The 22,662-nt window shown below is 36.3% G+C and overlaps 1 protein-coding gene across 2 annotated transcripts in view; it reads left to right on the top strand.

The window, feature by feature from the left end:
- The window catches only part of USH2A (usherin), a 774,017-nt gene that overhangs the window by 181,599 nt on the left and 569,756 nt on the right, over positions 1–22,662 (top strand). For both annotated transcript variants that reach the window (XM_027122185.1, XM_027122186.1), the window contains 5 exons: positions 1,977–2,140; positions 9,246–9,404; positions 15,352–15,846; positions 16,875–17,144; positions 18,783–18,952. In XM_027122185.1, the coding sequence (XP_026977986.1) occupies positions 1,977–2,140; positions 9,246–9,404; positions 15,352–15,846; positions 16,875–17,144; positions 18,783–18,952 (1,258 nt within the window). The remainder of the gene's footprint in view (positions 1–1,976; positions 2,141–9,245; positions 9,405–15,351; positions 15,847–16,874; positions 17,145–18,782; positions 18,953–22,662) is intronic.

Genomic DNA, 22,662 nt, shown 5'->3' with positions numbered 1-22,662 from the left:
TAAAATTATATTTGAATGGCTGAGAAATTTACAGGAATCATTTTACTTAAACCTTAATTACAAAATTATCCCCAGCGTCCTTTAGGCTAGAAACAAACTATTATATTCAGAAAAGTCTCCTATGAACTTCATCCAGGTAAAAATCTCTCTTACTAACGTCAAGCCATTATAAGAAGTCAGAGAAGTTGCATATAACAATGGCTGGGATAAAAAGACTATGAAATCAGGAAGAGTGACACTTAGTTACTCAAAACACTGCATGCTTTCCTAAGAACTGGTTTATTCCGTTTGGATTTGGAACTTAATATCCCATGTATATTGACAGAGCTGACTTGGAGTTAAGCATGTAACAGTTAACGTGAAGAAAATAGATCTCCATCAAAGAAAGGAATTATGTTATACACTGGAAACTATTACTCTAAATGTACTGTATGTAAAAGAAATGTGATTGTGTCATGAGTGAATGGTAATAAAAGCTGAAATACTTGACACACACTTATTCATGAGTGGTGCGGTGATATATATATACGCATTGAGAGAAGCTTGTCTCTTATTGCTTCTGCTTACCAATATTACATTAAAAGCCGACAATATACTCTAAGTAATAGCATATAATGAAGTTAGGAGCAAATTAAATATTTTGTTGCTGCTGTAATTGCATTTTAATTTCCATGCATAATTTTCTTCAGATCTAATCCTTAAACACCTAAACAAAATATCTATTTGAGATGGAGTTCTGCTGCAGTGTCTATACATAAAGGATACAGGATAGTTGTTTGGAGGGAAACATGTCCTTTTATCATGACATAAAAAGGGCAAACTACAATATAGTGGGTTTCAGGACAAACTGTACTTTATTTATTCCCAAGGTGATATTAGTCCATAAAACAAATTTGCAGCTTATTTAGTAGCCTTAGCTTTTATCGGCTTTTTAAAGGGTCTTGAATGATTACCCAGGAGATCACACCATAAAAGTCGCAGTGAGATGAAGTAACTCTATCCATCCAGCATCTTTATTAGAAAATATAGGGGAAGCCATACTTTTGTTTTAAATGCACCCTACGGAAGGTCTCTGTTTAAAGGTGGTAGTCTTCTTACGTGTGCTGTTTTGCTTCTCTGAGGCTTCATGGTGCCCAAATTGCTTATCCTAATCTGTGACATTGACATGGAGTGAGTGTTTGAATAATTCACTCTGAGAAAACAGGTTTACGTTTCTACCATGGCAAAATGCCAAAACAGTGACTTTTACAATCAACGTTGGGTCCAGGAAATCTAAGTCAAAATGAAGTTCTTTCATTATATTTATATCAATAGTATCTTTTCATAGATCAGAATAATGCCCTATTCTTTAATTATTTTGGGTGAATAAGTTTAGTGCATAAAATAAAAAGTGACACATAACATATATTGAAGCATCAACAGTATTTGAACGTATCTTCCTCAAACCGTTTCCTTAGCAAAACGTAGTCTTTAGAAAACTATATAATTTTTACTCTTTATAAAACTATAGGATTACAAGATTTTTAGGGGGAGCAATAATTATCATACCCAGTTTTGTATTTCACAACTTAAAGGATACTTGAAGAGATAATTTTATGGGTATCTCATCTTAATTTTTAGCTGTCAGGAGAACTGCTTTTGTGAGGATGGAAAGTTTACAGTGTCCTTAATTGAGCAACTAGTATGGAAAATAAACCATAAGATGTATCATGGCATAGAAAAAAGCAATATAACACTTTCTTGGCATTAATTAGTGTACAAAGAGATGGCTTCATAGAGATTTTATCGTGAGTGGCATTTTGATAAAGGTGTTTTTTCTGTTTTGTTGTATTTTGTGTTTTTTAGCTCAGGAATCCTTTTCAATACACTGGCTAAAACAGACTATTTTATTCCACAGTGTTATTGATAGATGTAACTTATACTGTGAATTACTAATCGAAACGTTATTCTCTTTGATGGTTTATTTGTCTTTTCAGATGTCAGCCATGCAGTTGTCATCTCTCAGGAGCCTTGAATGAAACCTGTCACTCAGTCACTGGCCAGTGTTTCTGTAAACGATTTGTCACTGGCTCAAAGTGTGATACTTGTGTTCCCAGTGCAAGCCATTTGGATATCAACAATCCATTGGGCTGCAGCAAAAGTAAGTGACCTCTCGCCCAATACTGGTATAGGAGGCAACATCACGCAGGGCACTGTCTCCTTCATTTCTCTCTCCACCGAGAACTCATCAGAAAGGCTTAGGTACAATGTGGAGAATTTAAGTGAGAAATGGAAAAAAAAATTACACTAAATGAAATTTGGGTTCTTTCCCTTGATTGGATCATTGAACCTGGTTATACGATGATCTTAGTAGTGGGAAATTTACAATCGTTTGTTGCAGTGGTATCACTAACAAGGTGACCAAAGTCCTGGTTTACCCCAGACTAAGGGTTTTCCCAGAATGTGGGACTTTGCAGTGTAAAATTTAGGACAACATTGGTTCAACCAAAATGAGTGGTCACCTCACCACATAAGAACATTTCCAGGTAATTTCTATGGCAAATGGAAGATTATTGTGGGATTTATGTCCTTCCACCCCGCCCCCACCATTATATGGACACTATGCTACTATTAGTTGTTTATTGATATTGTAGCAGTTATTATCATCATTTATCACCACATATTACTCCTGTATTTGATATTCCTGTCTTTCTACTTTAAGTTGCATTAGGTTTTTCAACATCTCTCATATTTTTAACTCTTGGAAGCCAAAGGTTACATCATAGTGTCTTTTGACTTCTCAACACTATTCTCGAGGGCCTTGAACTGACTTCTCAAGGTCACCTGCAGCCCTACAATTTCATAGCATATTGATGATTTCTTTGTACCTACTTCAAGATCATCTATCCTTACAGAATTCCCAAGAAATGCCTGCTAAGAACATGTGGTAAGGAGCCCTCTATAATATATTGTACAATATGTTTCCTCCTTGAGGTGTCCTGAGATTGTCATGAGTCACAATGTTAGGAAATGCCACAAGTCTGGACACATCATCATAAATAAGCATACCTGGAGCAGTGCTATCTATATTTAAGGAAGAGAGAGAAGTAATAAAATATTGGGGTCCACAGCAACTGTACTAGTTTTGGAAGTAGTGGAAAGCAAGATGTAGCTAATGATTAACAAGACATATTCAGCTTTTGTACCTGTGTGTTTTATCTTCAGTATCCCGTGTTTCACTGGTCTCTCTGGATTTTAGGAAAAGTAAAATTGTAGGTACTTACGCTACTCTTGAGAAAGGACTATCACAATTGCCTTTGTGTATAAATACAGTCTAAACACCAATCTGGATTCATTGAACATTTAATTAATATTTGTTGTTCACTGATTAGCTATATAGTTGATTGATTTGTGTGCAACAGAAATTCTGGCATATTTCTTTGGATGTCAGTTGTAAATCATCGTTTATGATAGAATTGTGACAGCTTCACATACCACATATGGAATCTTAGAGATTTTTTGATTGGTTCTGCCACTAATGCTGTATGAAAATATTGGCTTCTGCTCCATTTTTTGCTACCTGTTCTTGCACCTGAGACACAGTCTAGGAATTACACCTCAGGCAAAAGTGGATGGTCTTGTCACTGGAAACCTGGCCTACATTTCTTAGTAGTGGTAGATGTTTACTTTTTTTTTTTTTTTTTTTTTTGCGGTTCGCGGGCCTCTCACTGTTGTGGCCTCTCCCGTTGCGGAGCACAGGCTCCGGATGCACAGGCTCAGCGGCCATGGCTCACAGGCCCAGCCACTCACTCCGTGGCACGTGGGATCTTCCCGGACTGGGGCATGAACCCGTGTCCCCTGCATCGGCAGGCGGACTCTCAACCACTGCGCCACCAGGAAGCCCCTGACTTTTACTTTTGATGAGTAATTTTTTCTAGATATAGAGTTCTTGGTACCAACTATTCTTTTTTCTTTTGGGGACTTTAAATATGTCATTCTACTACCTTCTGGCCTCCTTTGTTTCTGTAAACCTTTAATTGTATTTCCCTTCAACTGTGTTATGAGTTGTTTTTTCTCTTACAGCTTTCAAGAGTTTGTCTTTTTCTTTCACCAGTTTGACTACACTATGTCTAGGTCTGAATCACTTTGTGTGTATCCTACTTGAATTCATTATGCTTTTTGGAATGGGAGATAAGTGTTTTACATTGAATTTGGACAGTTTGAGCCAATATTTCTTCAAATATTTTTTTCTCCTTTCTCTGTCTTTTCTCTCCTTTGTGCTTCCCATTGCATGTATGTTGACACATTATACATATGACATTTACTCACAGATCTCTGAGGCTGTTTTCACTTTCGTTAAATTTTTTTCTCTGTTCTTTGGATTAGATAAATCATATTGTTGTATATTTAAGTTCCATCTGTTGCTTTATAACAAGTTTACTGATTCTTCTTTCATTTCAAATCTGCCATTGAGCCCTCTCTAGAGAAGTTTCCATTTTAGTTATTATACTTTTCAACTCTGGTTTTGGTGTTTTTATACATTCTCTTTCTCTGTTGAAATTCCCTTTTTGTTGAAACAAAATTACCATATTTTTCTTTAATTTTTAGAACACACTTATAATAGTTGCTTTGGCTTTCAGAGGTAGACATTATCATCTTCTTACTATAAATAAGAAAAGGGTCAGAGCATCCAACTGAAATTTGACTGCAATCTTACAATTACCAAAGTTCCCAAGCTGGGATGTAATCCCAAACTGATGGATGTAGTCACAATATTATACTTTCCTTCCTTAAAAGAGAGCCTTATACAAAGACCATTCTTGGCAATTTTGATTAATGAGTGTATGATCATTTTCTCAGAATCCTACTTTCAGCACAAAAAAGTGGATTCAAGTTATCTCATGCCCAGGGTTTCAAAATATTTATTCTTAGAGTGGTACTGAACTATCTAAACCTTCAGGTCTTTGAAAATTCTCATTAAATGTCAAACAAGCACTATTCATTCACACTGTGAAGTCAGACAAGATTGTGGTTAGAGATGGTCATAAAAAGTAATCAACTTTAAACATTTGAAAGAGCCTATGTGTGTATATATGTGTATGATTGTGTTTGTTGTCAAGGAAATTTTCACGTAATGCAAATCATTTTCTACATCCTTTGACATGGGACTGAAACATCTGTCTCTCTTTCAGTCATCCCAAAAGTATTTTGCCGTCTTAGAAAATAGTTTAATGGTCAGTTTTGATTGCTCTAACTCTGAAATCTATTGTGTTCCTGAGAGCATGCGGAGTTTTAGATGTAATCACTAATATTCACTAAAAACCATTAAATTGCCATGGATTACGAGGCTCTTTGAGAGTGCTGTAGATGAGACAGTTTATGAGTCTTTGAAGTTCCACTAAGAATAACAGGATTTAGAGCCCTAAATTAAAATCCACTGAAAGATCAAATGTACTGTCAGTATTCAACCAACCAAAGTGACCATAGCAAAATACGGCAAATCATTGAATTCAAAAATACAAGGTGCTGTTTGGAAATAATTCTCTCTTCATGTGTCATTTTGAGATTGTTATTACTCACTATCCTATACCTAAATAGGCATATGGACAGTTAGAATTTTAACACAGTGATGAAAATCCCCTCCAAAAAAAAGATAAAGGGGAAGAGTGAGAATGTATCTAGGTTGAATATTTTTCTTGAAAAATGTGCCGTTAATATTATCTACCATAGGTTTAGAGACGTTGTCTTTAGGAAGCCTATGCATAAGATACGGAATTTTATGTATTTCAAATTCAGTGCTCCTGATGTACTTTCTTAAAATGCTATTGTTGGATTATCTCATGTCTTTAAAATGGAGTATATCATTCATGAGTACTGATGAATTAGTAATAGCTCTTAGTTGAAAGTCTTTGCCTGGTGTGTTAGGATAACTTCACGTTACTGCTCCATACTTCTCACTCTGCTCTGTTCCCCAAGATTCTGTATGTTCTGTGTCAGCAGGCTCTCTTGCCCCCTGACTCTCGGTTGGCTTCAGCTACAAGTAGGAACCTTCTAGTCATCTGGAGGAGGGCTGGCAGAAAGGGAAGTCAGAACATTTAATCCCCAGCTCCCTGTCTCAGTGTAAGACTGGCCTTGAGTTGGCTCTGTCCTTCAATGAGTGGTCAGATGATGCTCTTCACACATCCCTTTCTGTCTCTGAGTGCTGTGCCCCTTCAAGCTAGGGATAATGTGTGAGAAAAACTTAACATAGCAGGCCTGAATGCTTGCCTTTAGAAAGACCTGCTTGCAAAGTTGGCCTTTGGCTGGCATCTGGGATTTGGACTGTGTGATGGCTCCCACCATCCTCAGAATTTTTAAGAAGGGCTCACTGTCCCTTAAATTTTGTACAGATTACATGGTTTATGCTTGTTGGGCTGCAACCCATAGGAAATACTGGCCTCCATTTCCCCAGTTTTGAGACCAAAGAAGGAGTCTGGAGTCAATGACAGAGACATGAATGATTTAATGGATGGGGAAGCTTACATGTCTGAAGCAAGGTCCTGGAGTGACACCCCACCATATGCAGGGGAGAGCAGGCAGGACATGGCTGTAGGCTTCACTGGGGGGTGGGAGGGATTACCAGTTATAGGGGGAATTACTTCTGGCTGGCTCTTCGGTTACCAAGGAAACCAGCAGTGGACCACGCCCTTCACTGCCTCTGATAAGAACAGTCATTAGCTGGGACCTGGGGCAAGTATGTAGGAAGGTCAGTCCTCTGAGTAGGATGTAGGTGAAGCAGGCACTGGTTGAACAGAGGATGTACAGAGAGCAAGAGGACAGCCCTCTTGAGTGGCCTGACCATACAATGCTTAACACCTGCTTTCTTTCTAGGAGTTTGGAATTTTGGTGTGTGCCAGGCAGAGACTGTCTACATGAACAGTCCCCAGTATAGACACTGGGCACTGAGTTTCTAATGAACTTCTCTGGTTGGCAACATTTCACGTGTGTTTTTGTATGTTGCTAGGGAAATTAAGCCCATCCTCTGTAACTTGAAGCTTGTGCCTGGTTTCCCCCAGACTTTACCCATGTACCTTTTCCCTTTTTTGATTGTACTCTGTATCCTTTTGCGGTAATAAACCTTACCCACGAGTAGGACTATATGATGAGTGAATGAATTTCTAGTGAATCATTGAGCCTGGGATTGGTCTTGACCCGTGACAGAAGTAGTAAAAGAGCTCTGCTATTACCATACCCCAGAGTACTGCTCCATGTCTTTGGATTCCTTTACATTCCGCCCACCCTTTTGAAAAGAGTTTCTTTATTAAGCTCTTTGTTAAATCACTTGAGTGTGCATTTTCTTTTCTTCTGAAACATGGACTATCACCTAGTGACTGCAGCTATTTCATATAATAATATTGATAACTGATCCATTCATGATCGATTCATGATGTAAAATTTTTTCTCAACAGAAAGATTAATGGTTTACAAAATAAGTTAACACAGCAAACTGTGCCTTTGTCATTTTATTCAATGAGAAAGTCCGATTACATTATGCTTCTCTAAATGGTTGAAGGGTTATGTATCTTAAACCAGAGGCGGATAAATAAACTGGTGGTTGATTGCCCTTAAAATATAGTTAGACATTGTTTTTCTCCTTTACCTTTATATCTTCTGGGGAAAAAAATGTAGACTGATTCTCCAAAATAGGGAGACTATGAAAAATATAGTGCTAAGAAACAATGTGTTCATAGTATATATTTATACTATAAAAATATCACTAAAATAGTGAGGTGAATGCTCTTATGTGCCTGACGGAAGAAAACGTATTATCTCTAACAATCACAGCATTTTTTATTTTATTATATTTTTTTGTGCTATGCAGCAGGTTCTTATTAGTTACCTATTTTGTATATATTAGTATATATATGTCAATCCTAATCTCCCAATTCACCCCCCCCCCCCCGCCCTGCTTTCCCCCCTTGGTGTCCATATGTTTGTTCTCTACATCTGAATCGCAGCACTTTTTAAATTGAAGTCTAGTTGATTTACAGGGTTTTGTTAGTATCAGGTGTACAGCAAAGTGCTTCAGTTATATACATATATTTATATATATTCTTTTTCAGATTTTTTTCCATGAGAGATTATTACAAGATATTGAATATAATTCCCTGTGCTAAACAGTAGGTCTTGTTGTTTATCTATTTTATGTATAGTAGTGTGTATCTTTTAATCCCAAACCCCTAATTTAACCCTTCTCCCCCCTCCCCCGCCACTGATTTCCCCTTTGGTAACCATAAGTTTGTTTTCTATGTTACAATCACAGCATTTTTAACAGGTGTTATAAACAATCTTAGCAACTCTAACAGGTGCTTGGTGTTCATGTAATACATTTAATTTGTTTCTTGCTAATATTTAGACTATTTAACATCCTTAGCATCCACAGCTATTTGTGTCATCAGCTATTATTCTTTCTTTTACACTGTGCTCTGTGAAGCAAGATGAGACATTGTGCTTAATGGAATGGAAAACTTCCTTTTAAAAAATCCGAAAATGACACGACTTATTTCGAGTTTCAACACAATTTATGTGTATCAACTTTTAATTTAATTAAGTAGAAAATAAATATTATGCATCCTTGGATAGTTTCTCTGGAAAATTCCAAGAAAGAGGTGGAGAGTTAGAGAAATACTGTATGTTTTCATTTATATGTGGAATCTAAAAAAAATGAACAAATAGAACAAAACAGAGACAAACTCATGGATACAGAGAACAAACCAATGGTTGCCAGAGGGGAGGTGGGGAATGGGTGAAAGAGGTGAAGGGGATTAAGAAGTACAAACTTCCAGTTACAGAATAAATAAGTCCCAGGGATGTAGTGTACAGCACAGGGAATAGAGTTAATAATGCTGTAATAACTCTGTGTGGTGCATTATCTATACAAGTATCAAATCACTATGTTATACACCTGAAACGAATATAATATTGTAAGTCAACTATACTTCAATAAAAAAAAGTGCTTATGTAAACTTTTGTGGTTTTTTTCCCCCAACCATATTCATGTCAGCTGCATTGACCTACAAACATATTTTATGTTTATAGATAAAAAGCTTTGTTTTAGAGAACTCATGATGTATACCCTTTGTTTATTAATGTCTTGGTAAACCACATGTCTTCTTGATAAAGTAATCCTGAATCAGAAAGACCTCTTTGCTGGATGTCTTACTTAAGTTTACTTGTGTCCTTATTGATTGCCTTTGCTGATACATGCTCTCTCCATTGTAATTTAGCTCCATCCCAGCAACCTCCACCCAGAGGAAAAGTTCAAAATTCTTCTGCTATCAGTGTTTCCTGGAGTCCACCTGATTCTCCAAATGCCCACTGGCTCACTTACAGTTTATTCAGGGATGGTTTTGAAATCTACACAGTTGAAGATCAATACCCATACAGTGAGTTTCAAGGTTTGGTGATGGAAAGATATAATATTCTGAAAATTGATACATTAGTTAAGTTCTTTGACATTGAGGAGACATGTTGTGGTCTAGCATGGAGTGTTTCAGCAGAGAGAGAATTACAAATCTCCCTAGTAATCAGAGAAACGCAGTGAAAATGAGATGCTTATTATTTGTTAAGACGTGAATGCTTATCAAAGCCTCAAAGATGGAAACAAATTACCCTTTCCAGGATTAATGAGGATATGGAGAAGCTAGAACTTACATAAACTGCTGGGCTATCTGTGAGGGTTCATTGGTATGACTTTTCGCATGGGATAACTTGTCAAAATATATGAGAAACCTTTTGCAAACCATTTGAACTCAGCAAACCTACTTTAGAAAATGTATCTCAAATGCATAGTCATAAAGGGACACCAAATCACAAAATATGTCCAGACTTGCACTGTTTGTAATTGCAAGATATTGGAAAAAGTCAGACATTCAAAAAACTTTCAGTAAATCATGGTACATGACATAATAGAATCTGGTGCATTATTAAGTGAATTGTAGAATATGGTCACCTATAAAGTGCTCTCTTAGTTTAGTTATTAATGAATGGGAAATGTCCATGAAATACAGTTTAAGGTAACTAAAAGATATTAAAGTAATCTATGAATTATATTTTAATTTAAAATATATAAAAATACTGGAAGACTTACAACAAACTGGTCTATCATTTTTCTGGGTATAAGGATTATAGAAAATTTATCAAATATTTCTATTATAAGGGGTTCACATTTTAAATTCTCAGGTTGAAAAATGGACTTTTCAAAAAGGGAAATCAGAGTCCTAAGATTCAAGCAAATAGTATAATTATATGCATACATTGCCATTTCCACAGAGGTAAAACCCAGCAACATGGAACTAAATTGAGAGAAGGATGTGAACAAACCATGAAGACTATCTTTGCACCTGAAACTATTATGAAGATTTTGAAGGAGCTTGTAGAAATCAAAGTATTTAGACCCATTATCTTTGAAAAGATTTACTCAGATGTTTTAGATACTTTTTCCCTAAAGACAGAAGGAAAACTTGGAAATTTTCTTCCAGCCTCGTGTTCTTTGATGTTTGCTTTGGTCATGTTTAGCTACAAGCTAGTTTAAGAAACTAGTTTAAGAAACTAGTTTAAGAAACATTGAAACAGTGATTCCAATTCAGGTTTCCATGTTGTTCTCTTTGTTTAAGACCCAGTTTTCCAAATTCTAGTTTAACATGATTAATTAATTAGAAAAGTATATAAAGCTATGTAAAAACACTGAAGTTCCATAATCTTTCTGAAAATGATTAGGAAGGTGCCTTGTTGACATATTGATTGGCGTTACAACTTTTGCATAGCATACAGTTTTATTTTGTGTATACTATAGTAGGTTACATTTTGCACCCAGTTCTGTATGACTTATGTTATTACATTCAGTACTTTGTGTTAACTCTAAATGTCTCTTCAGTGCCTCTAGTCTTCTTTGAAGTTAATGGAAGCTCTGAACTTTATAATGCAGATTGCAAAGGGAAAGGAACATCTGTCTACATCTGCCATGTTGGCAAAGCATCCTAAAAACCTGCTACTAGAATGTTTATTTTCTTCCAAATGTCAGCATGATCCAGGTGTCCTGAAACTTAAGTTTTTGTGATAGAAGAAGAGAGAGTTATTAAAATATTGAAAGTGATTTTGAAGATGACACTATTACTGGTTGAATTATTTCTTAAGTTGTATATTAGGGTCACTCTATTTTCCATATAGGTTAATTCAATAGTAAAATTAAACCTCAATTATACCCTTCAACCCAGAGGCATGTTTTACATAGTAACATATAGTGATCTATTTTATAGAACATTACATGTGAGTACAACAATCTGGCTCTTTTTCATGATTGCACTAATATAGAATCCAAATAACAGTTTCTTACACAATAAATGTGTGCTCGTTCACTAATCAGAAATTTATATAATCCTATTAAACAGGTATTATTTCTTAAATCCTTATTTTTCATTAAAAAATGCCACTTCTGGCATTTCTTGACAATCACTGTAAGTAATGATATGCAAATTATCTGCATGATGGCATTTGAACAGTAAGAACAATTGGTTAATGCTGTCAGAATTTTGTATCATTCTAATAATACCCTCATGTTTATTACTCTATTTCCAGTGTGTGGATAGCATGTGTAATATGAAGAGGAAACAGTACTTATATCCAGTCATATGAACACAAATCTCTGGGTTAAATAAAGGCATTTGGAATTATAGGTGGAGAATCATTGCACTTTTCAAAGAAAATTAATAGTGTCTTCCAAGCAAGTTTGACCATTTGGTTGAGACCATTATAGAATTCCTTGTTAGAATAAAACTTTTCCTAGCTGGCCTGATGCACTAAGGGATTCTCCAGGGCAGTAGTTTCCAACCTAAGATCATAACACACCGGTATTTTCATTTTTAGATCTTGCAAATTATTTGTTCTTAGTACTACCTGCTAATAATGATGGAATAATTTTAAAGTTTATAAATAACTTTTTAAAAGGAAGTTAAGGTATAGTCAGTGGTTCCCCTAGGTAACATTTCACTCATTTTGCATCCTAATTAGTTTTCAAGAGTAGAAGAGAAAGGTGTAAGTTAGCACAGTGGGGATTGTACATAATCAGCACCTAATACTATCTCCCCTGCAGTCACGATTAGGGCTGCCAATAGGTATTTTATTTGTTATAGGGGTGAAGAGAACAGCTATTGTAGGAAATAGCACACTTTTGATAGTATTGAAGTTTTAAGGGGTGGTCAGTAAATCATAGTATTTTTTCCTACTTGAGTTTGAAACTAAAGGGGAACTAGACATAAGGATTCCATCTATAAGATGGAAATGAAAAATAAAAATCATCGTCATTATTAATAGAAGCCAGATTGGAAAATATACATTTTCTCCTGCAGGAAGACAGATTAGAAAAGGATGCTTTGCTTTTTTTTCCCCCCAAATTCACAATCGGTTAAATCTTTCCTCCTTTGGGTCACCATGAGTGGGGAGATAGTCCTTACATGTTACTCCAGGGAAACGCTTTCACAGGGAAACTAGAGGAAGATTATTTCTACGTGTGACCATTGCTTACGTCACTAGGGACATTAACATAGTTTAAGATGAGAGTTTTAAACAACACTGTATCTTAGTGAACTCTGGGATTTCATTTCTACCTTTAATGTCATTATCATTTATTATTCCATACACATCAAAGGATCAATGTAACAAGGGTAAGATGGTTCAGTTACCTCTGAGAGAAATAAACCTAAAACACCCAGAAAATATAAGCAGGGGATAAGAATGAAAACAGAATAGATGAAAATCAATGTTTTTTATTATGAGGGTCTTAATACTATTTCCTAGAAAAAAATATGTATATGATGAATCATTCGTTCATTCTTTGTTCACTGCTTTGTTCACTGCTCACTGCAGACCAGGAACGGTACCAGCCACTAGAAATACAAGGATGGAAGGAACAGTTCTCATTATTGAAAAGAGATCTAGATAAATAAACCAAGATTACAAAGTAATATATTAAATATTGTACCAGCATAGACTTAAGAGTATTAAGAAATATTTTTAGAATATTTCTGAGTATCCTATAAGTGGAGGAGGGGTAAGAAGCAACCATGCCTGTGAGGGCAGAGATAGTGATTGAGAACCATTGAAAGTTCCGCAAAAGCGGGTGATGTGAGGTGAATTAACCAGATACCACAGTAGAGGAAGAATTACTCTCATGGAAGAAATTGTACAAGACGAGGCATGAAGGTGTGTGTGAGAAAATAAGGTTAATTCAGGCAACTTGCACAGCTCCGTGTAGCTCTGGTGGGTGAGAATGCCACACACGGGGGCTGGGGTCAGCCAATATTGTGACCCAGTGCATCTCTAAAGAGGAATTTCATGATATTCTTGTGCAATAATTTCTCTAAACACCTGATTTTGATTTGAATTTGTATAACTTTTTATTATAAAAGTGGTATATCCAATTAAGAAAATGTAAAGGAAAAAAAATTTAAGCATCACAATTCCAGCATTCTAGTGCAAAAATGAATCTCATTTTGGAAAATTTCTGGGAGAATATGTACTTCAGTTTATTTTGCATAATAATCAAGTCTATGCAGTATTACATTTCATATTTTTTCTCATATTGCTGTATGGTCTTCATCACTATTGTTTTAAATAACTAATATAATATTAGAATCCTATTAATGTAATATTAGACTAATATAACTCATTAAGAAATTCAACTTTAATTTATTTAAACATTTCCTATTATAAATAACACATCAGTCATTTTATATGCTTCCCAAGGAAATGTTTCCCAAGAATATGGCTAAAGATCATGGTCTCATAAACGATTTTTAAGTGTATACTTGTACAAGTTATCAATTTGTTGCCTCTCCGTTTCAAACCTTGGCTTCATTGCCTGCTTTGTGGTAATGGAGCTGGAACCTGTAAACATTTCTCCTTTACTAGCCGGTATGATGTTGCACTCTATCAGTAGAGGGTGTTGGAGGGATCCTGCAGGAGATGGTGGTTTCTCTTCCTGGTTCCGGTGTGCACCCCTCTCAGGAGATCACTCAACAAGTAATGTTCAGCCGTACACAGCTGCCAGGCTACCCTTGGGCAGCTTTTCCCCAGGGCCCCAAAGGGCAGCTTTCCCAAGCTCTGGCCCCATAAGAGTGAGTTCTACAACATGTACCCCAGAAGACAGTGCATGGCAGTCCCAGTAAATTCTTCTGATGCCCAGGTGGCATCTTCCCCTAGTACCACAGACGGTGGCTTTCCAGTGAGTTCCATGGTGTAGCCCCTCATCATGGGCAGCTTTCCTTGGCGCTCTGCCAGTAAGTGTTTTCTCTGTAAGTTCTGTGGTAGAGCACCTGAGGTGCTAGAGGCCAGATTCCAAGGGAGTTCTGCCTTCATGGAACCTCAGCGAACTTCACCGTCAAGTGGGCCACGGTTGCACCCTGTCCAACAAAGTCTGATCTCATCCCAGGTCTTGTCTCTTCCAGTTCTGTTCCTTCCCTAGGTGCTCTGCTTCGGCCCTGGGGGTCATGATTTTTCCCTGTCTCTGTCTCTTCTCTTCCTGCATTCTTCAGAGGTTTCTGGTCCCCTAAGTAAGTAAAACCCTTTTGTACTCAATCATTCTGTGTATTCCGCTTTCCTTGTTCAGATTACTCTGTGCTTTCTGTGACCTGACTGGACTCTAGTCTGATATTCAACATATTTTCATGAAGAATTTGCAATGATATGTGTAACAGAATGTCCAAATAACCCTTCACTCAGATGGTCACTGTCTTAGTCTGTTTAGGCTGCTATAACAAAATACCACAGGCTGAGTGGCTTCTAAACAACAGAAGTTCATTTCTCAATGTTCTGGAGGCTAGAAGTCCAAAGTCAGGGTGCCAGCACGGTTGGGTTCTGATGACGGCCCTCTTTGGGGTTGCAGTCTGCCAGCTTCTCACTGTGTCCTCACATGGTGAAAGGGATGAGGGATTTTTCTGGGCCCTCTTTTGCAAGGGTACTGATCCCGTGTGTGGACTCCACCCTCATGATGTCATCATTTTTCAAAGTCCCCCCCACCTCCTAATACCATCACCTTGGGCATTAGGTTTCTAGCATATAAAAAAGGACGCTGTATCATACAAAGAACAAAACAAAAGCTTTAGCTTCTAAATACGCATCATTACAAAAGGCACTTTTCTTATAGTGTACTGCACAATAAAAGTAACCAGTATTTGCTTCATCTCAATTTTTAAAAATATGAACCATACTTTTATTCAAAAGAGTGGATTGGTGTAGTTTAATCTAGTTATGTTATATAACAGAAAAATAATTAGAAATGTTTCCTTGCCAATTTGTGGAATGTAACTCTTTTCTTTTTTTTTTTTTAAATTTCAGATATTCAGTACTTCTTAGACACTGCGCTGTCACCATATACCTCCTATTCCTATTACCTCGAGACCAGCAGCTTGAGTGGTTCAACAAGGAGTGCAGCTGTCACGTACAGGACAAAACCAGGGGCCCCAGAGGGAAGCCTGAACTTAAGTTATATCAGTCCTATTAGCTCAGACTCTGTGACACTTACCTGGGCTGTACCTTCAAATCGTTCTGGTCCTATCGAGAAATATATTTTGTCCTGTGCTCCTCTAGATGGCGTCCAGCCCTGTGTTCCCTATGAAGGTCCTGAAACCACCGCTACCATCTGGAATCTGGTTCCATTCACCAAATACCGTTTTGCTGTACAGGCGTGTACTAGCGGGGGCTGTTTACACAGCACCCCTCTGACAGTGACCACAGCCCAGGCACCTCCCCGAAGGCTGGGTCCACCCGAGGTGCAGAAGATCAGTTCCACAGAGCTTCACGTAGAATGGGCTCCACCGATGGAACCAAATGGTAGGAATTCAAGGCCTAGATTTCCCATTCTTGGGTAAAACATGCAGGAGAATCTGGGTATTTGGAATTGTGCAATAAGATTCTGACGACCATTTTCAGTTTTATAACTGCATGATGTCATAATTGGGAAACGATTTCTAAAGATATACTATTTGTCCTGGTTAGTAGAATAAGTATATTTCTTTAATCTAATAACAAATTCCACTCATTTAAATTGCCCCCTAGAAGGCTAATATTATCTTTGCTCTTAGTGACATCTGCCATAACACGAATGATGTTTCTAATTTGAAACTCACTTAGGAAATGCATTACATTTGACTGTGTCACAAGTTAGGGCACCCATAAGCAGTAAATTTTCTTTTAAGCAAGAAGAAGATATGAAATAATACAAAAAAATATGTATATAGGCTAGCTGACTCCATTAAGTTAATTTTTGGGCTTATATAATTGAACCCTTGGTTATACAGCCCAGCACACCTTCATAGATTTTTAGTAATTTAATATCATGTGCGTATTATAACAAAAGCTTTTTTCTTAGGATTTTTAAGTTACTTGGTAAAACTAGGTGGAAATGAACTGTAATATTCTAATATTTATGTAAACAAGGCTTATGTTAAGCAGATAATCAAATTAAAATCCCCAGATTTGAAACTATACAAATTGAAGGTACAGTGATCAAATTTCCGAAAAGAGATAGCCATTCTTGGTATAAATTATAACCAATCATCCTGAAAAATATTGACTTTACCTATCATAAATTATAGTTATTTTGTGTTTGTACACTTTTGCGCTGTTTTCGTTTTCCATGAATATGCTTTTCAGTAATATGCATTCATGTAGCTATCAACTTGTAGTTTGGTTTTTTTTTTAATAAGTACCTATCATGTGGATTACCAAGAAAATAGACAGGTAATTGAGTCAGAAGAACAAGGAAAGCCAGGACTCTTCACATAACCTAACATCACCCCACCCCTAAAATAGCCCATTTGTCTAATAAGTCCTCTTTGTCCACCGTTTCACTTTTCTAGGCATAATTATAAGATATGAACTATACATGGAAAGACTGAGATCTAATGGAGAAACCAGGTCAGCAGAAAGTCGAGTTTTTCAGAGCAGTGGCTGGCTCAGTCCTTACCCACTTGCAGAATCAGCCAGTGAAAATGCATTAGAACCTCCCGAACCAACCACAATCGTCACTGGCTTGGAGCCGTACACCAAGTACAAGTTTAGAGTCTTAGCTGTGAACATGGCTGGGAGTGTGTCTTCTGCCTGGACCACAGGAAGAACGGGAGAATCAGGTGAAGACTAATGCTTTGAACTCTACTTTGGAAACTCCTGAATGAAAATATTGCCTCAAAGTAAAGTCAACAGCACTAAATACATTCGAAAAGCAAGAGTTGTACATTTACATAAACCAAGGAAATATTGAATGCATAGATTGGTTTCATAGATAACTCAAGGTCACAAAGTTCTTGCAGTAAGTTCTAGGGAAAAAAAGAATGTTTTAGTTGTTACTTCAAGGCGCCAAAATGACTTAACTGTAGTTATAGTCTTTTGGGAATGCTTGTCAAAAATAGCAATTGGTTTCCAGTCCTGGGCTGGCCATATGTCCCATCTTGCTCCAGATTCAGTACAATTTATGTTCAGTGAAAGATATAACTGTTACCAGTTTCACAAATCTGTTTTTGTTTTTCTTTCTCTTTCCAAAACAAATAGCTTAGGTACCAAATTGTACCTTAAAATATAATCCCAGACATCAAAATCTATAATTCCCAAGTGTGTTTATAAGCAGTTGGCAATATGGTAAGGAAAGATGGTGAAAAGTTTTAATTTTCTTAAGATAGCTTTACTAAGGCAAATGAGATATTTTTAATCCTCCACCTCATTCTTTATATTATAAACACTTCAAATTTCATGAGCCCATGACAAAAAAACTACACTTTTGTTATGCTTTGAATCTATAGATATACAAAGAAACCCACATCCCGATTTAAATTGGATCTGTTCGGACTGTGGAGGGTAAGTGTAGCTTCAGGTTTGATGTCCAAGGGAATCATTTCATGAATAAAATGTGCATTGTGCTTGAGCACCTCTTAATGACTCCCAGCCATCTTGTCCAAATAATAGGGCCATGATAGCACAAGTGATGAGCCATGGCATTCTGGAAGGGGAAAGTCAAGGTCAGAAATGAAAAGTAATGGATGAAACAGCAATACTGGACCCTCATAATCGTATGGGTCACTGGCTAATGAAAGTGCAATGAGGTCCTTTGATAATACACCTTTGGTTAACACATTTAAAATCCATATTAAGATCTCAAGGATGGCAGGAGGAGAATGTATATGTGTATGTCCCTGAACATTTCAATCCAGATTTATTGAAAACTTTTCGAATTTCTTCAGGGTTATTTAGAATTTCGATTTCCCTCTTTCTAAAGAGTTATTTCGATTTCCCTCTTTCTAAAGAGTTATTTCGATTTCCCTCTTTCTGAAGAGTAATATTCTCCCAGGAGCTCAGTGAATTACTTCTCTATGTAAGAAATCCAATATGTCGCTATGCATTGTTCAAAACTTTGTGGACTGAGACATATTCTGTTTTTGTGGCTTCTCCTTTCAAAGACGTCATAAGACCTATGGTTTCCTCCCCAGCTATCTACTAGTTACCTTTATGAACACAAGCAAATTCCTATTTTTTAATTTTGTAAATGGAAAATATCTCTGTTAGTAATGTGAAGGTGGAGAAACATCCTTGCAGATATAAAAATAAGTGAGTGAGTAGCTTTTATACACACCAGCATCTTCTTTGATTTTTAAAAATTAGAATATTACGTAAGGAGTGAGGTGTTTCAGAAACTAGGATAAATGTGTGGATTCAGGTTGAAAACCTGTGAATACGGCGTTCATTGTCTTGGCTGTTGTTATTGTTGTTGTTAACAGCGCCTGTATTCATGACCCCTCCTTCAGTCTCCGCCCTCTCACCATACTCGCTCAATGTGTCCTGGGAGATGCCAGCAGATAATGTGACAAGAGGAAAAGTTGTGGGGTATAACGTCAGTATGGTTTCTGAACAATCACCTCAACAATCTAGTCCGGTGGTGTTTTCACAGGTATTGTTATTTTCAACTAACGACCTTTCAGAATTGAATTATGTCTTCATATTGACATTTTCTGTATTTGCAGAATTCTGACAGAATTTTCATTTATATTGGGTTGGGCAAAAAGTTTGCTCAGTTAATGAATACATTCAATAAATTTCTTGGTGAAAATGAAAAATATGTCTTATTTTTACTTAAAACCGAATGAAGTTTTTGGCCAACCCAATACAATCCTTAAAGGGGGCATTCGTTTCTTAATATAATATTTATGTATACAAGGCTCTAAATACTTATATCACTCATTTTTCCTAATATAAGGGTATATGGAAATAAAGTTGGTATAACTTTGTTTCATGAAATCTGCTTTTTCCACTTAGCATATATCCTTAAATATCTTGCAAGAAGCTGACATTCAGTAGCTGTGTACCATCATATTATCTGGGTACACAATAATGATTCAACTAATCCACAATCAGTTGATATGTCTATTGTATTAATTCTCTTGGAAATCTAAATGACATTGAGAAGAACATCTTATATGTACATTTTGCATATTTCTATTTCCTAAGAATAAATTCTGAGGGATGCAGTTTATCACAGCTTACAGCAAAGGTTGTGAACATGTTCAGGGTTTGGGATATGTAGTGACATATTTCCTTCTAGTGAGTTGTATCCAGCCAGCAGTAATGAGAATAATGATCATAGGTTAAGATTACTGAGGCTTTACTGTGTACATAGACTAATTCATTTGATATGTATAATAATCCTGGAGGATGAGAGGCTCTTGTTACCCTCCAGTTTATGGTGTGACCAGTGTCCTTTCCATCAGCATAAGAGTGACCAATGGCAAAGACCGGCTGATGTCAGCTGGACAAGTCATTCTGCATACTTGGCTGTTCAGCATCTCTTCTGAGGAAGATGCTCTTTGGAGGACATTAACAGGACAGGAAAAGATCTTCGCACTTACTTGTTGCCCTGTCCCATGGGCCTATCCACATTCTTCTTCCCTAGACATCCTAGTTCCTGATTTTCTAGTCTTTTTTCCTTCTATGGCCATGTTCAATACAACCAAACCACAGCCATATAATTCAGGGACCCTTCCCTTTCCACACAGAATAAATCACCAGGTGCACTACCTAAAGTTTTGCCCATTGAAAGGATTTCTTTTTATTGCTGGGTTTTAGGACCATCCCTGAATGGAGCTATAGAGCAGCCAGCACCTATTTTTGACTTCATTAACCACATACTAAGACACCCAACTGCAAGCCAAACCACATTTTTCTACTCTCACAAGTCTTAAGGGTTCCTCCAAGGAGTCATAGGTAGGAGTTGAGATTGAGCCAGCAGTGTCAGAATGGTGGATGACATGTGGGTTTGGATTACCAGCTAGCACAGCACATTGTGAGTTCTGGCTGTTACTTGTATTTTAATATTCTATTCCAAGGAACTAAGATAAGAAAAAAAAACATAGTTTATACAACACATCCCAGAAATCAACTTGTTTTTATCCCGCTTTTACCAATTACTTGCCATATCACACATCTCTGTGCTTCAGGTTTTATTCATGTGTAAAATGGGAAAACAATTTCTGCTTATCTATACAGTTTTTGTAGAGCTTAAAGAGCTTGACAAATATTAGATATTGTTATTATTAGTGATTATTATTAATGGGATGTGGCTACATTACATTTTATAAAATATTATTCAATGGGACAGGAAAATTTTTATATTGACAGAATTTATGTATATAAATCTTTTGTTTGTTTCAAAGTCTTTTCTTTGTGTCTGAATTAAAATAAGAATATAGATATGTCACTTTATTCTCTCTCTTATACCCTCTCCTGCAAATATTCATCTACCTAATCATATATTCAAGAAAGTGAAATCACAAGTGGCAAAGTCAAATTTTTTATGTTCTCAACAATTAAATTTGTATCCACACTGACCTGAGCATGTCTTGTTATAATCTTGGTAAATAAATAGCCAAAATTTCTGGGGAAAGCCTGCTGTAAAAATAACTGTTAAAGGATCTTTACCTAAGAATGTGGTAGAAGACATATATAGAAGTGATGCTATTATCATTGTAGTATTTTAAACTCCTACAAAGTTCTTCTCACCTCTTTAAAGATTAATCCCACAAAAAACTTTCAATTAGATACATCCTTTCAGACTTGTTAAGATGAGTCTATGTACATGATAAAGACAGAGTTTATCTGAGGGATGCTTTTACATGCCCCAAGCTCTAGGATAAGTGTCTCTTAAAAATCGTGTAATTTATAACAACTATATGTAGAGAAGAAGTAAAATTTCATCAAAATTAGTATTAGTCTACATTTTATCTTTATTACATTTCATTTTGTGTTCTTTAAAAATTTTTTTTAAATAGATCTTTATTGGAGTAAAATTGCTTCACAATACCGTGTTTCTGTTGCACAACAAAGCGAATCAGCCATATGCATACACATGTCCCTATATCCCCTCCCTCTTTTTTTTTTAACCTTTTTATTGGAGTATAATTGCTTTACAATGGTGTGTTAGTTTCTGCTTTATAACAAAGTGAATCAGTTATACATATACATATATCCCCATATCTCTTCCCTCTTGCGTCTGCCTCCCTCCCGCCTTCCCTATCCCACCCTTCTAGCTGGTCACAAAGCACCGAGCTGATCTCCCTGTGCTATGCGGCTGCTTCCCACTAGCTATCTGTTTTACATTTGCTAGTGTATATATGTTCATGCCACTCTCTCACTTTGTCCCAACTTACCCTTCCCCCTCCCCGTGTCCTCAAGTCCATTCTCTAGTAGGTCTGTGTGTTTATTCCCGTCTTGCCCCTAGGTTCTTCATGACCATTTTTTTTTTGTTTTTTAGATTCCATATATATGTGTTAGCATACAGTATTTATTTTTCTCTTTCTGACTTACTTCACTCTGTATGACAGACTCTAGGTCCATCCACCTCACTACAGATAACTCAATTTTGTTTCTTTTTATGGCTGAGTAATATTCCATTGTATGTATGTGCCACATCTTCTTTATCCATTCATCTGTTGATGGACACTTAGGTTGCTTCCATGTCCTGGCTATTGTAAATAGAGCTGCAGTGAACATTATGGTACATGACTCTTTTTGAATTATGGTTTTCTCAGGGTATATGCCCAGTAGTGGGATTGCTGGGGTCGTATGGTAGTTCTATTTTTAGTTTTTTAAGGAACCTCCATATTGTTCATCCCCTCCCTCATGATGTGTTCTTGAGACAAAGAATAATTTGTTTAAAAATGATTCAAGTTTTTTAATTAAATAAGAAATATCTTAATGTATTTTATTTTTTTAATTAAATAAGAAATACCTTAATGTATTTTATCTTAGAAACAATTTCATTTTCTAAAAATCTACATTAAATCCCATGAAGATTGTGCTAAATAAGATAAATCTTATAGCAATATTAAGTAAGATTTACTCATTTCAAAGTTTTATTTTTCTTAGAAAATTTTAAATCACATTGCACAAAAGAAAAAAGTTTATATCTTCAAAACCTAAGTAGCCATTTTAAAATTGGAAAAAGGATTAATAATTCAGTGTTTGATGCTTTTCTGATTTCTAAATGTAATTGCAAGAAAATGGTGCCAGCGTCTTAAATTATTCCTAGATATTTTGAATCTCCAAAGTCACCTTTATTTCTGAAAAATGTTATGTAAGCAATATAATTTATATTCCAAACACACT

This window comes from Aethalodelphis obliquidens, unplaced genomic scaffold, assembly GCF_003676395.1.
Source record: "Aethalodelphis obliquidens isolate GAN/ISIS:26980383/991018 unplaced genomic scaffold, ASM367639v1 scaffold24, whole genome shotgun sequence".
In the NCBI taxonomy this organism is placed as follows: domain Eukaryota; kingdom Metazoa; phylum Chordata; class Mammalia; order Artiodactyla; family Delphinidae; genus Aethalodelphis; species Aethalodelphis obliquidens.
Note: the sequence above shows the minus strand (reverse complement) of the source record. Positions and strands in the feature narration are given on the sequence as shown.